This window comes from Carassius auratus, chromosome 49 (assembly GCF_003368295.1).
Source record: "Carassius auratus strain Wakin chromosome 49, ASM336829v1, whole genome shotgun sequence".
Lineage (NCBI taxonomy): Eukaryota > Metazoa > Chordata > Actinopteri > Cypriniformes > Cyprinidae > Carassius > Carassius auratus.
The window spans coordinates 3,521,125-3,535,353 of NC_039291.1; the positions used below are offsets into that span (position 1 = coordinate 3,521,125).

The 14,229-nt window shown below is 38.7% G+C and overlaps 1 protein-coding gene across 1 annotated transcript in view; it reads right to left on the reverse strand.

The window, feature by feature from the left end:
* Positions 1–3,615: 3,615 nt before the first annotated feature.
* Positions 3,616–14,229, reverse strand: part of LOC113066050 (inhibin beta A chain-like) — a 10,699-nt gene continuing 85 nt past the window's right edge. The window contains exons 1-2 of the mRNA XM_026237644.1: positions 13,404–14,229; positions 3,616–6,043 (exon numbers count right to left, since the gene is read on the reverse strand). The exon at positions 13,404–14,229 is cut by the window's right edge and continues 85 nt beyond it. Of these exons, the coding sequence (XP_026093429.1) occupies positions 5,271–6,043; positions 13,404–13,806 (1,176 nt within the window). The 5' untranslated portion in view covers positions 13,807–14,229 and the 3' untranslated portion in view covers positions 3,616–5,270. The remainder of the gene's footprint in view (positions 6,044–13,403) is intronic.

Below are 14,229 nucleotides of genomic sequence, written 5' to 3' on the forward strand. Positions count from 1 at the left end.
CTCTTTTTATACAATTTTGTAATAAAGTCACAATCACTTTTTTATACAGTATATGTTTGTGTGTGTGCGTAATATATATATATATATATATATATATATATATATATATATATATATATATATATATATATATATATATATATATATATATATATATGTAGGACTTTATTTTTCTGTCCTGTTTCATATTTACATACTATGTACTCTGTAATAACTTGGTAATAACTGGGCAATAACGTTTATGTACTAACCCTGAACCTACCTCTAAACATAGCGTTAAGTAGTTACCTTATATTGCCCGGTAATTTCTTAGACAAGTACACTTTAAGTACATGTAAGAGCGCTGTAAACTGAAACTAAACTGTTGGACTATCTTTAAAATGTATTTCAAAACATATTTCCCATCTCTTATGCACACACATGCATTCTGTATGTTTGCATTGAAGTATTTCATTGTTTTGTCCTTTAAAAGGGTGGCAATGTTTACAGATGTTTGTCAATGGCTCATTCTCCCATTAGAGTCAATTAGCACCATTGTCCTGTGTGTAGGAATCAGTGTTTCTGTTTGCAGAGCTCAGATAATATCCTAATCTAGTCTTGAGTTTGACAACACCCTGCGCAACTAGTTTCTCACTCCCTCTCAAGCCCTGCGTATACTACACTTATCTCTTTGATATAACACAAAGTCAAATGCTTGTTTAAAGGTCTGTTAGATGCTTTGTTTTGTCTTCAGCTAATCAAAATGCACCAGTCATTTATGTACAACACAACTCAACAAGCATGTTTGTGTGGATCATCCTCTCTTGACAAATGCAAGTCCTCATGATTACAGAATTTCTTTACTCTTTATATTTGCTTATTTTACACAGTTTAATGTTTTGCTGCACAGGAAATAGCACCATTATGTACAATTACCCCGATAGATACTAGTATAGTTTGTGGAGCAGGAAGTAGGACTATAGTTCCCAACATGCATTGCATGTGACTTACCACTGGTCTATTTCCTGTTTACTTTTCATTCATTTTACTTTCAACTTTAAATGTCTTAATTAAGTGTGTTGTGGTAAATTCTTCTGTCTTCTTCTTCTTCTTCTTCTTCTTCTTCTTCTTCTGAAAGAAAGAAAGAAAGAAAGAAAGAAAGAAAGAAAGAAAGAAAGAAAGAAAGAAAGAAAGAAAGAAAGAAAGAAAGAAAGAAAGTGGAAAACCTGTGTGAGCAAAGTCAGTAAGTTTTAGCCCAATGCGATTAACTAACATTTTCAGGAAAAAGAAAATCCTCCCTGGGTCAAAATGACCAGAACACAACATGAAGGTTAAAACAACAACAGCAACAAAATGTTAGTCCAAGAAACTGTGAAATAAATCACAGTCAAGTCTAAACGTGTTCAGATGAATTATGTTGCACATCCATAAATCATTTGCTCTAAACTTGAAATTCTGTCATCATCTATATACCCATGTGTAATGTAAATCTACTGTGACTTTTTTCGTGGAACAAACTGTCAAAGTTTCTACATAGTAATCACTGTCAAGTTCAGCTGTTGCACCTGCTTATTTAAAAAAAAAAAAAAAAAAAAAAAAAAAAAAAAATTATGAAATAAACCCAGGTTCGAGTTCTTGTTTTTTAGAAGCTGTACCTTGAACCTTAAAGGAACACTCCACTTTTTTTGAAAATAAGCTCTTTTTCCAACTCCCAACTTAAACTGTTGAGTTTTCGAAATCCATTCAGCCGATCTCAGGGTCTGGTGGAAGCACTTTTAGCTTAGCTTTACATGGATCATTGAATCGGATTAGACTGTTAGCATCTCACTCAAAAATGGCCAAAGCGTTTCAATATTTTTCCTATTTAAAACTTGACTCTTCTGTAGTTACATCGAGTACTAAGAAGGCAGGAAAATGAAAAGTTGCCAATATGGCTAGGAACTATACTCTCATTCCGGCGTAATAATCAAGGATCTTTGCTGTCATACCATGGGTGCAGCAGGCGCAGTAATGCTAGTAGTACTATTTTCAGGTGCTGCATGATATTACTGCACCTGTTGACCCAAGGTATGACAGCAAAGTTGCTTGATTACGTTAAATAGGAAAAATATAGAAACTCTTTGGTCATTTTTGAGATGCTAACTGTCTAATCAGATTTAATGATCTATGATAAGCTAAGCTAAAAGTGCCACTGCAAGCTCCGGAGATCAGCCAAATGGATTTGTAAATGGTGAAACTCAACTGTTTAACTCCAGGGGAGTTTTTGAAAAGTTTCCAAAAAGTTGAGTGTTTCTTCAAAAGTACAAACGTATCAAACTTTTTTTATTTTATTTTAAAATTTTATTATTATTATTATATTTTTTCTGTCATCTCTTGCCTCAGGCACCAAGTGTGACAGGTCTGCCACCGATGCCCCAATGCTTACCTTAGCAAGCAGCACTATTTATTTATTTATTCTTCTTTTGTTTCTTCTTCTTTTTTTTCAAGTGCATTCTAAATGATTTTTTTTGGGGGGGTGGTTTACAATTATGATTGTTTTGCTGGCTGCAGACTCTGAGCTCCTGAATGCCATCGGTGTAGCTCTTTGATCGCTCTCTACTGAATTATTATCACTGCCAGACGTTTGCTCCTCTCTGTCATTAGCCTGAGGCAGCTCTTCTTTAACCAGGAACTACTTTATGTCATCTAAACTAGTACCTTTTTCATTTTAGAAGAGGGAAATTCATCTGAAGTGCCAGGAGTTTGCGAGGCTGTTGATGTTTTCTTGCACGTGTGTGTGCACGCGTCTTGGGGGGACGCTGTGGTTATGTGTCATGCACCAGTAATGGTTCATGATGGCTGGTCCACCTCCTCCAAAACCACCATGATTTAACGCAAACCTCAGCATGCAACATGCTTTTTATAGACGCCATCTGGTTCTCTATCCCAATAATCATAATTTACCATGTATACGGTCATCTATTTTCCTCTAGTATTCTCTTTGTGATGTTTCTGAGGTGGCTGTTGGGACTATTTTCTCAATGACAAGGTATGGACCCTGTTTTATTGCTGTGTATAAATTTGGTCCTGTAAATAGTTACCTGATTGTCAAGGCCTGTAATATTGTAGGGCTTGTGCGTTCAATCAGCACTGTTTTGCTTTGCACATTTCTAATATATATATATATTTTCCCTAGTATTTCTTGTGTCTTGCAATTAAATGTTTTTATATGTATGAGATTTGTGCAAGAAATCACAACCAACACTTTTCTCATGTTGTAGTGTACAACCTTTTAACTTTAATGGTGAAGCAAAGGACAAAATACTGTAGAATAAATTAGATTTAAAAAAAAAAAAAGCCACAAGCACATTTTTGATTTGTACAACAAAACAATGCAACATATTGGTATCTTAATTTCCATATATACAGAATAAAAAATATATATTTTTATTCTTAGTCCACTTATTTCAGTGTCAATTATTTTTAATAACAACGAACAAACAAAAAACAAACAAAAACATATACAACGTCTTTCTTTTTATAGATTTTTTTCATTTCAGTTGTGTTTTAATGACAGTTTGAATGCATTTCCATCAGGAAATTACTGAAAATAGTAAACTTTTCTAAGTCCAAAATGTAACACAAAAGCTATTTAAGTTTTCTTTTCTTTTCTTTTCTTTTCTTTTCTTTTCTTTTCTTTTCTTTTCTTTTCAAATTGCTTAATGTCTTTTTTTTTTTTTTCGCAATGCACATTGGTAAAACATTTCATGTTGGGAAGCGGAAATATTAAATATTAAAGTTTTTTTTTTTTTGTTATTGTTGTTTTTTGTTGTTGTTTTGTTTTGTTTTTGTTTGTTTTGTGTTTTTTTGTTTTGTGTTTTTGATCACTGTAGATCCTTTTTATATTTGGTGAGAAAAGTTGCAAATATCTAAATAGTTATTAGTCTCCTAACTAAATAATTAAATATCAATGCTGCACATTCACTTTTGTAACGATTCATAATTAAAAACAAACTTTAAAAGGTTGGCTTAAGTGCTGTTTTAACCATTTAGATGGCCAGTCGTGCATGGACTGTGCAGCAGTGCAAAAGCACACACAGGAGTGAGCTGCTGTGGGACATTGAGAAACCTTTTTAAAGGTCTTTCGGTTTTTCTAACCTGGACATCTTTGTAGGGAGAACAAAAACAACCTTCTGAAAGACATATTGGTATCTTCTGAACAACTGTTTGGAGACAGCCTAATATGGTAGGCAACGCTAACCTAAATTCTTTGGTGTTGAGTAAAAAACCAAAAAACTATTTTGTAAAATGCATGTGTTTACATGGTCCTCTGATGTAGTGTTAGTCATCTCTTCCTTCCCCTCAAACCTCCCTGTTTATTTTTAACAATCTCATTGGTTAGACACATGCTATGTAGGTATGTCTGTTCTGAAGTGCTTCTAGTCTTTCTCTATAAACATATTTATATGTGGCTATGCTGATCGAAATGTTGATATAGTGCAAAACTGTAAACGTTTTAACGTCTCATTTTTAAGAATAAAAAAAAAATGTACAGAAATCAAAACAATAATAACATTATTAACAATAGTCAGAATAATTAAAATTAATAATATAGAGAAATGTTTGGTTCCAGCAGCCCGTCAAACTTCTTTCAAGTATCTCTCAACAACACACACAGACAGACATGCACACAAACGAACACGAATACTCCCGTAGGCACACTGTATGTACACACACTTTTTGTACACGGACACACACAACAAACATACAGTATAACATATATAAATCATACGTACAGGTATAAAAAGTCAACAAATGTTAACTTTTTCTTAGTTTGTCAAAGTAAATAGTTAAGAAACAAAACAACACCTTGATGAAAAAAAAATATCATAATACTTGACAAGTTGCATAGTTTTGAGATTTTCTTTTTCAGGCACCTCATCTACATCATCTCTCTTCCTGCAGCGCATGTCTGCACTGCAAAGTAGGCCGCATAAATACTCTCTCCCTTTGCTTTGTAACAAAAATATATTATATTTATTTTCTCTTTTGAAAGTGCCACAGAGATTACTCTGAGTTACAGATACCCATTGTAACGTGATTGGATTCTAAAATGACCACGCACAAGTGGTCAAGAGAAAGAGAGGCCTGTCTATGTGAGAGTTTGTCTTGAGGCAGTGAGATAAAGATAGAGGAGCTCTCCTCTCCTTTCTCTACATCTCTTCTTTTTCATTCGTTTTGGGACTGCAGTTCTTGCCCCTACCATCCAACCTTGTCTCTCCCTTCCTACCCTTCCTCTTCACACAGTGGCCTTACGAGCAGCCACATTCTTCTACAATCATGTTCTGGATGTCCTTTTTTACGATTTTCTGCTCCTCATTGTAGTAGAGCATGGACATGGCTCGCAGACGAGTCGGCACGCAACAGGACTTGATGTTGGTGAAGGGACTGTATCCTCGCATGCGGTAGTGGTTGATGACCGTGGAGTGGAAGGACAATGAGTTGCCAGTTATACTGGCCACATGGCTGGGACAGTCGCCCTCGCAGTAGTTGGCGTGATACCCTGAGGGAGCGATGATCCAGTCGTTCCAGCCGATGTCCTTGAAGTTAACATAAAATTGGCGTTTGCAGCAGACACGTACTTTGCCGTCACATTCCAGGCCTCTTTTGCGACGTCTCCTTTGGGACAGATCGTCCATCTGTCGCACAACAGCCATGAGGAACGGCCGGTGGGATTGCTCACGTTCACCACCACCAGGAGTCACGAGCACCGGTGTGGCCCGAGCATCGGCACATAATGGGCAGAAGATGCGCAGACTCAGTGTGCTGCCCCCATGCTGCAACAATGCCTGCAAACTTGCTGAAATGGGGAATGTGTGCCAGCCACTGCGTCGCGTGTCCACGGATTTCTCTGCTAGAACCTTCTCCCCTGTACTTTGCTGCAGGAGCAGCCGGATGGTGACATTTGCACGGGTGCGGTTGCCCTTTGGCAGTCGTAGAAAGAGCCAGACATTGGCCTGCTCCACGTAAGACATCTCACCACCTTCCTTTGATATGAGAAAGTTCACAAAGCCTGGAGCTTCACCTGTGGGATAGGAAGAGAAAGAAATATCGGAGATTAGTCAATTGAGCTAATCTTTAATTATAGTACTTGTATTTCACTTTAGCCTGAAGCTCTTGGTTGACTTTGAAGACAGTGTGCCAGCCACATCAGAGCTGAAACTGGGAGTGGTGGCATCGGATGGAACACTTTAGCTTTGCGCCAACAGTGACCGTTTTTAAGGTTTCCGTAACAAACAATCTTCTGTTTCCGTGCGACTATTAATAAATGGCATAGATATATGCAGTCATCCATCCTTTTCCTGCACGTCAAATCAGTGAATCAGCTGTCCCTACACGCACACTCGCATGCAAACAATGCCTCCCACTTGGTTCTTCCTGTACCACCTTGGTATTAAAAAATAGAGGGTTTTAACAAGACTTTAAACCAACTTCATCACCTCTCCTGGTAGTTAACAGAGCAATTAAGAGTCTGCTGGCCTGGAAACAAAGTTTTTCTGAACATAGTGTAACACAAAATGGCAATAACAGCATACAGCATGCAGCTGAAAGCAGTGATGTGGCATGTGGCTGGCTGTCTCACTGGACTCTAAAAGACTGTTCCCTTTGGCTTTGATTCCCACCGTGTTTTAGACAGAGGCAATTCCTCTGGAAAATCTCAGTTCACGGATCATTTGGGTAGTTCTAAACAAATCCTCTCCATTTACTGACTCAGCCCGTTTTTCAGCTACTAAACCTTTGTTGGGACATCATTTCTGGCTGGTCTCGGTGACTGTTGTTTACTTATACTGCAGCAGAGTTCTTGTAAAACTGACCACCTTGTCGAAGGTTTGACATACACAAAGAGTCCTGTGTGTCATGGTTAATAGTAAGCAGCCTCTTGCAACAAGTATAAAGCAATATACTCTGCTCTAACGCTAATCTATCACGTACCACAATATATTTACAGGGCTATGACATAATAACAATGGCATGAAGCTGCAAGTGTATATGTGTGTGAGAGCGTATTTAAGGATCCCTAGCCCACACACATCTGTCCAAACACAGGCGAGCTTCACAAATGCAGTCTAAAATAATGTTGTTGTTGTTTTTTCAGGAGCGGCTAATGCATTGTTCCCCTTTAAATCTGCACCCAGTGAAAGAATCAAGTATTGTTAGCGTGTGCTAAGCTGGGTAAACCCTTCAACTGCCCCTCCAGAGCAGAGGCCCAGGCCCAAAGAAGAAAGATCTCCACCGGAGCTTTGCAACTCTGCATGCATCTGAATATATTTGCCAGAGAGCAAAGAGAAATTTTGAAATTTGAACAGAAAGACTAAAGAGCCATGCGGTAATCCCTCAACAATAAACACCAATTTAACCGCAAGAGCAGAGTTTGCACAGCTGTCCTGCACACAAAGATGGAGAATAACATTTACACATTCCTCCCCTCCCCCTTTCCATTCCTTCAAAAGAGGCGGGTGGCTGAAGTATAGAATCACCTGGGAACTTAAGTGTGTTTTTGGGGGGGACACGGGGATGTCCACTCCTCTTTAAACATGGCTTTAGTTAATGTGTTCTATAATCCCCTTTTCTATCTGGTTTACCTTAGGGGGAATCAGCTTCTTTCATCTCCTTGTTGGCCTCCTGTCATATTGTATGGCTTGCAATGTCCCAGTACTTGAAGCTCAAATAATGCTTTTGCAGTAAAGAAGTCCGCAACCTGAAAGGTTGCTGAAACACGCCTCTCTGGATGGAGTTTGTTTGTACTCTTACTGGTTAACTGGTTATAGAATGCACTATTTATCTTTGGCTAATTTGTTGACAATGCTGATTAAAGGCAACCGTTTTTCCACACAGATCACACATGCTAGTTCAAAGACCATAGCGCGAACAGGTGCTTAATGGATCAAGTGGAGCGAAGCACTCATTCATACACCAAAAAAAAAAAAACACAAGAGAGCTTGATGTATATTCTCTAGGTCTTGCTGACACTTTGGCAATGGCTAGTACTCACTTTAAACACTAGTTGCCGGTTGCTGACATGAAAATACTATTTGGATCACTTCATAAATTAAAGAGTCTTGACTTTGACTTGATTTTCTTTTTGACGAACAAGATAATTCAATTAGAAATAAATATCTGAGGGTGGATATATGACTCTTTTAATGGTGTGTGGGAGCGAATGAGTTGAGTTCCACACCTGTTATGCAACCTATTTCAAACACAGGTCCGTCATTAGTGAGGATAGATTTCACAGACTAAACTCTTTTGCTATAGCATACTATGAGTAGTAATATCAAGTGATATTCATATTCATATATTTCAACCAATAATCAGTTATCATCTTCTAGATAACTATCGCCTTCTACTATAATGCATTTAAAGCAGTTCCAAATCAGATACGACACCAAATAAAAAGTCAGCTGGTATTCCAAGAGAAAATATACAACAGAGACCCACACTGCAATCATAAATCTTCCTTTGACATTACAATGTCACTGAACAGACCAGAAAACCACTAGAATTCCTTTCAGCATTCATGAACTTTCCTACATCCCAGCATGAGAAGCAAACAAACAAAAAGTGCAATTAAAGCTTATTTCCCAACCATAACACTGTGGAGTCTTGTATACATTCTCCGGCGAGTGTCACTAACACTGGCGAGCCGTTTCACGGTACCACACCTTGCGCCGTAAAGGCCAAGCATGCTTGTTATGTTCCTTTCCAAACTCACTTGCTCCCTCTTTATCTGGTCCTCATAACCCACAGGCATTTCAGGCACCAACAGTGGGCCTGATTTACTGCCTCCATCCAAGTCGGGCACCCCATCCAGCCTCAAAGAATCACCAGCTTCAGCCAACCCTCTGCAGGCCAGCACAGCTCCCAGGGAACCAGGAGGGTAACGAGGAGAGTTACTGCAGCCTCCCCCTAATAAAATTTGGTAAGAATCTGCAGAACATGGCTCAAAGCCATGCTGAATAACTGAAGGATGGCCACTTCCAAAACTGCAGCTTAACAACACATGGTGGACAGTCTATATAGGTAATTACAATTCATATTTTACTTGTTCATCTGATTGATTTGTCAGGATTCAAGGTTGAATGTAGGTTTGAGATGCTTGCTACTCTTCTACCAATCCCACATCTGCAAGAAATAAACCACTCTCACGAACAGGTTTGGATGATGCATCAGCTGTCAAAGTAATAAATGAGCATAGTTGGCATGATGCTGCAGCATCCTTTCTTCGCTACAGTGCTGTACCTCGAAGCCAAGAAAGCTTTAAGTAGCATATTACAAAATGTCATGAGCTGTGAAGTATCCTGCAACCTGCAAAACCTATTTGACCACACTAAAGCTAAGGGATCCTTGGCTAACATGGAGGCTTTCTGATGTGGTCCTCTAATCGGGATTGTGTTTAAAGGAAATACTTTGTGGCTATGTAATATGTAAGGTTTGGCAAGCTGGCAGTGTACCCCCAAAATAAGATACCTTAGGAATTAGCCTATTTTATTTCCATTGCTTTAAAAAAAAAAATTATCTGTAAGAAAGTCAGCTTCTCTTTTCTGCAAATAAATCAGTATTTTATCTAGCAAAAATAACTGCTTGCACATGAACAATTGGGACATCTTCTTTCCCTTGCTGTAACCATTACTGGAGGGAGTGATTATAGGGCTTTCCCTGTGATAAATTGCTTTGCATGTGGGAGGAGATCAAAACGAGGAAAAGAAGTAAATATTGAGTCATTGTTTCAGAACATGTCAAGCTTTGCATATGCAACCTGCACGCCTGAATGACATCAGAAAGGCCAAACACTGAACGCCCACACGCATTCATTGCATCCACAGTGATATCATCAATGTACTTCTGTTTGAAGATTCTGCACATGGTTTCAATGGAATTCAGTGACAAAGAACAGTGAACATTGCACATGATATTTATATGTTTCTGCATTTGTTAAAACATTTTCTTTGTTTTGGAAGCAAAGGCAATACATCTTGCAACTTCTGATGAAAAAGAAACTTTAGCAGAAAGTTTGGCCATGTTTGTGAATGACCTCTGGTGCACTCTTGTGATTTAGCAGTAATGGTGACATGTCAAGGAAAGAGCAAACTCTTTAGATATGCATAGATTTTATTATTATTATTTATTTTTTAAGCATTTAAAAATGCTGTTATTTCTTTGCTACTGCCTGAAATTCTGCAGACTAAAGTTATTCATGTTTTGCAGTCATGCTAACATACACAAGCACTGATTGCACATGCCTTCAGGCTGCACATACTTAGAGCAATCACTCATTAAACTAGAATGCTGCATGTTAGAGATAGCGGTTTAAACTAATATGTCCTACAATAAATGCAATATGCCTCAGGTTCTGCAGTTCTTGTATCTGCCAACTGATATCTTCATCAAGGTGATTTCTGAACCTAATCAGCACATGATTTAAGAGGACAACAGCCATGTATAAAGAAAACTGAGAACTATAAACTACCAAGAAATAACAACTTTTGACCTTCTGAAGAAGCAGCTTATTATTACTATTTCAGCCTATGATCATTCAAGAGTTTAATGAATAGTACTTAATGCTATTACTTCATATAATTCATAGCTTTATACGATATGTGGATGTCTACCTGTATGTGTGGCAATCATTAGAGCAGATTCGGGGACAAGATTCCAGACAGATAGTGTATGCAGAAGTCTGAGACTTACATCATACACATAATTACAGATGTCTAAACAACCTACTTAACGCAACATTACGGTGATGCAGTGCAGCAACATGCGTCTTAAAAATCAAACCGGTATGAAATAAACGCCATGCACAACTTTGCATTACAGTATTTATAAAATCAATCTAATTACAGCTATGGCTCAGCTAAAAAATATCACCTGGTGCCACAATGCAGTCTAAATGTGAAAACTCTATTATTAAATTATATAAAATAAAAACGTTTTAAGATAGCTATATTCAGTAAGTACTTCAGCAGCTCAACTTGAGATTAACATAATGTATTATTTAATGTATGGACAGTTTATATTATTATTTATTATTATTATTCATTTCTTAAAAATGTATAAACACCACAATTTGAGCAGACATAAAACAGCAAAAATCAAATCCTGCCAAAACTGACTTGTAATTGGCTTTTATTATTTAAGGCTTCGAAGTTATAAATGTTAAGAACCCCTGTTGTGCATCAGTTTTGATACCAGATAAATGTTTAGCCTACATAAAAAAAAAATATAATAATAATAAAAAATCACTGCAAATGTTAAATGTGGATGAACTTTATTGCATTTCCCCTTGTGGTAGATTTGGAGAACAGTTCTATTTAGAATACTTTTGGAAAGTAGATCAGATGCAACTGAAAGTGGAATTTCGCACCAGTCGCGAGAATGGAATTTGATTTGAGCGGGAAAACTCACGAGCCATGAGCTCAGGTAAGAAACAATTATGGCGAGGTTTCTGTGAGACAACAATGCGAATATTTGGCTGAAGGAGATGATGGATGCTTTTCTACGTTTATTATACCCATTCATTTGTAACAAAAGCTCGTAAATGAACATAATGGGAGAGGACGTGTGCAATTTGATTTGGTCAGGTTTGATTATGAATCGTGTTTTAGTAACTTAAACGCTGAATTATCGCTTGACAGAATGTATTGCAGTCTTACACTCTAACTTTAATAATGCAAACACTCCATCCACTGCTTATTATAACAATAAGACCATCAAATGACTCATTTTGTCCTATTTACAGCCTTGAATTTAGTTTAATTAGCTTTTATGGTGAGAACTATGTTGTAACTATTATATTTAGTAATGTGGGTTTCTTTAGTTCCTCTGGTGTGTTTGAAATGTCAAAATAAGTGATGGAGCCAGACATATAATTGAAAAGTCTGATTGCCGAGTTGAGCTATGATGTGTTTGGTTTGTGACAGTAATTTGACATTTTGCGATCTGGGTTGTTGAATATGAGCTTGTAATCCTGATTTATTCATTCAGCCTGAGGGACAGTCCATCTCCCTCCAGTGAATGTATCAAATACCCATGAAAAACCACTAGATGTGTCTGACATTAAGGGAATAAATGCTAACATTCCAGGTGCTAAAAGTTAGAAATTGATTTGATTACTAACAGATTTCGTTCTGTCTCAGAACTATGTTTTTGTCATCAAGAAAGCATGAGCTGAATTTGTTTTGTAATGTGACAAGCTGTAGTCTGGCGCCAAAAGGTTATCAGGGAATGGTTCTCATTAACAGGGTTCTCACGGTCATGAAAAACCTGGAAATATCAGCGCATTTGAAATTTCCAGATGTGGTAAGAAAGGTCTTGGAACTTTTCGTGATGAATGTAAATTTGTTTTTTAGAGTTGCGTTTCACTCTAAAATATCTAATTGCTCTTTGTGAATGCAGTCTTTATAAAATGATTTAGGAAAAGACTTTTGCAATGGTCACGAATGAAAAAGTTGTGGGGGGAAAACATGTGGCTGAATCTTGTATATTGTTGTATATTTTAAGAGTTCCAGCGAGTGGATGATTTCATGTCACATCTTGTCTTAAATGATTTATTTCTTACTCTAGTTTACGTCACGTCTCTTGTGTACTTATTATTCCATTTCAAAAATGTATAATACATTTGTATACCTATAAAGTCATTTGAAATAGAATCATTCTCTCCACAGGGCCGCAGTGTTACAGTCTCAGCTCCCTAAAATCGTGAAACATTCATCTTTCAGACAAGCAATCCAATTGCTCTGTTTGCTGCTTTTTAGGTCTGACACATCTGTTGAGAACTCCTGCAGCACGCTGCGGTTCTGTCACTCATGACCCGTTTGAGCTGCATGACTCAGAGAAGAAGCCAATCTCTCCTCACATCATGGGCTTGACAGCACCTTTGAACAGCTCTCACTGCAGCCAACAATACTCTTTCAACTGCCTTTGAAACCTGACACAAAGGCAGTAACTGAACAGCCTTCTTCTCCCTCCTATAATATGGAGAAGTCCTTTTTTATTCCTATGCATTATGATTTTCTCTCTCTCTCTCTCTCTCTCTCAACCCTCTTCAGTCACATAGGAGTCTGTCAGTCCCCTTGGAAGTGCTCCTGTGCAGAGCTTAAGGCTAGAAGCCTGGGGGGCCCTCGCAGATAATTACTGATTCTCTAAACCAGCAGGAGGTTTGCAGGAACCCCGAGAGGGGGGAGTGAGTTGCCGCAGTGTATTTCTCACTGCTCTGACTTTGTGCGGTGGCAACAGGTTTCTCTGAACTCTTCAGACTGATGATAACAAGGTGAACAGCTTTATAAACCCACCTCTCCGGTTTCATCCCACAAGGGAAAACTGACCGATTCACTTAGTTTCAAGTAAGATCACCCTCTAGACATTTGTTTGAAATTTGGACTCACCGGCTTCAGCAAAGGTGATGATCTCCGTCTGTTCTGCCTGTTCGGTGTCCTGACGGCTGCTGGCCTCGTCCTCAATCAGGACACTGCCGTCCTTGGCCACCCGTCCCACGTGTACCTTGCGGATGGCATTGAGGAGCGCAGCTCGAGGCACCGGGTGCGTGATGTTTGGCCGCTCTTGCAGGTGCAGCATGTTAAGTATGTGTCTCTTCACCGCCTCGACCACGTCTTGCTGGGCTCCCTCGTCCTCACCCTCATCTTTTTGAAGCCGCGCCAGGGCACAGGAGGGACAGTCCGTTGCTGCCTGTTCGGACGTTGCCAGGCTCCCTTTGGTGACCATGGCACTGAGGCAGCAGGTCTGGATGAGCAGCAGGAAGATCCCGCTCAGAACAGAGAGAGGGGACATCCTTAAATGAAAAGTGTCAGTTGCTGAAGAGAGCTGGAGGGTGTCGGAAAATGAAAAACTTAACTTTAAAAGTTCCTTTCAAAGAAAGACAAGAATCCGTCCGGTCACCAACAGCTGGCAGTAAAGTCTGTTTGCCTGTGGATGAGCTCAATCTGACAAAAATTTAAGAGGAGCAAAAAAGTAAGAACTAAACTACTAGTGTGAAAAATAGTGAGGGAAAGTGTAATCCTTGCTGGTAAGTTAAGAGAAGAGATGCTGTTTAGACAGCAGGGATAGCTCTGTCAGTGGATTTCTCCCTCTCCAGGTCCTTGGGAAGTTTGTATGGGATGGGCAGTCGGCTTCTGGATGTGCCCCAGGGAAGCAGTGCACTCGTAAGAGGTCTGGGACTTCTCACTGTGCAGGAGTTGAATGGTTTTGTTGAAG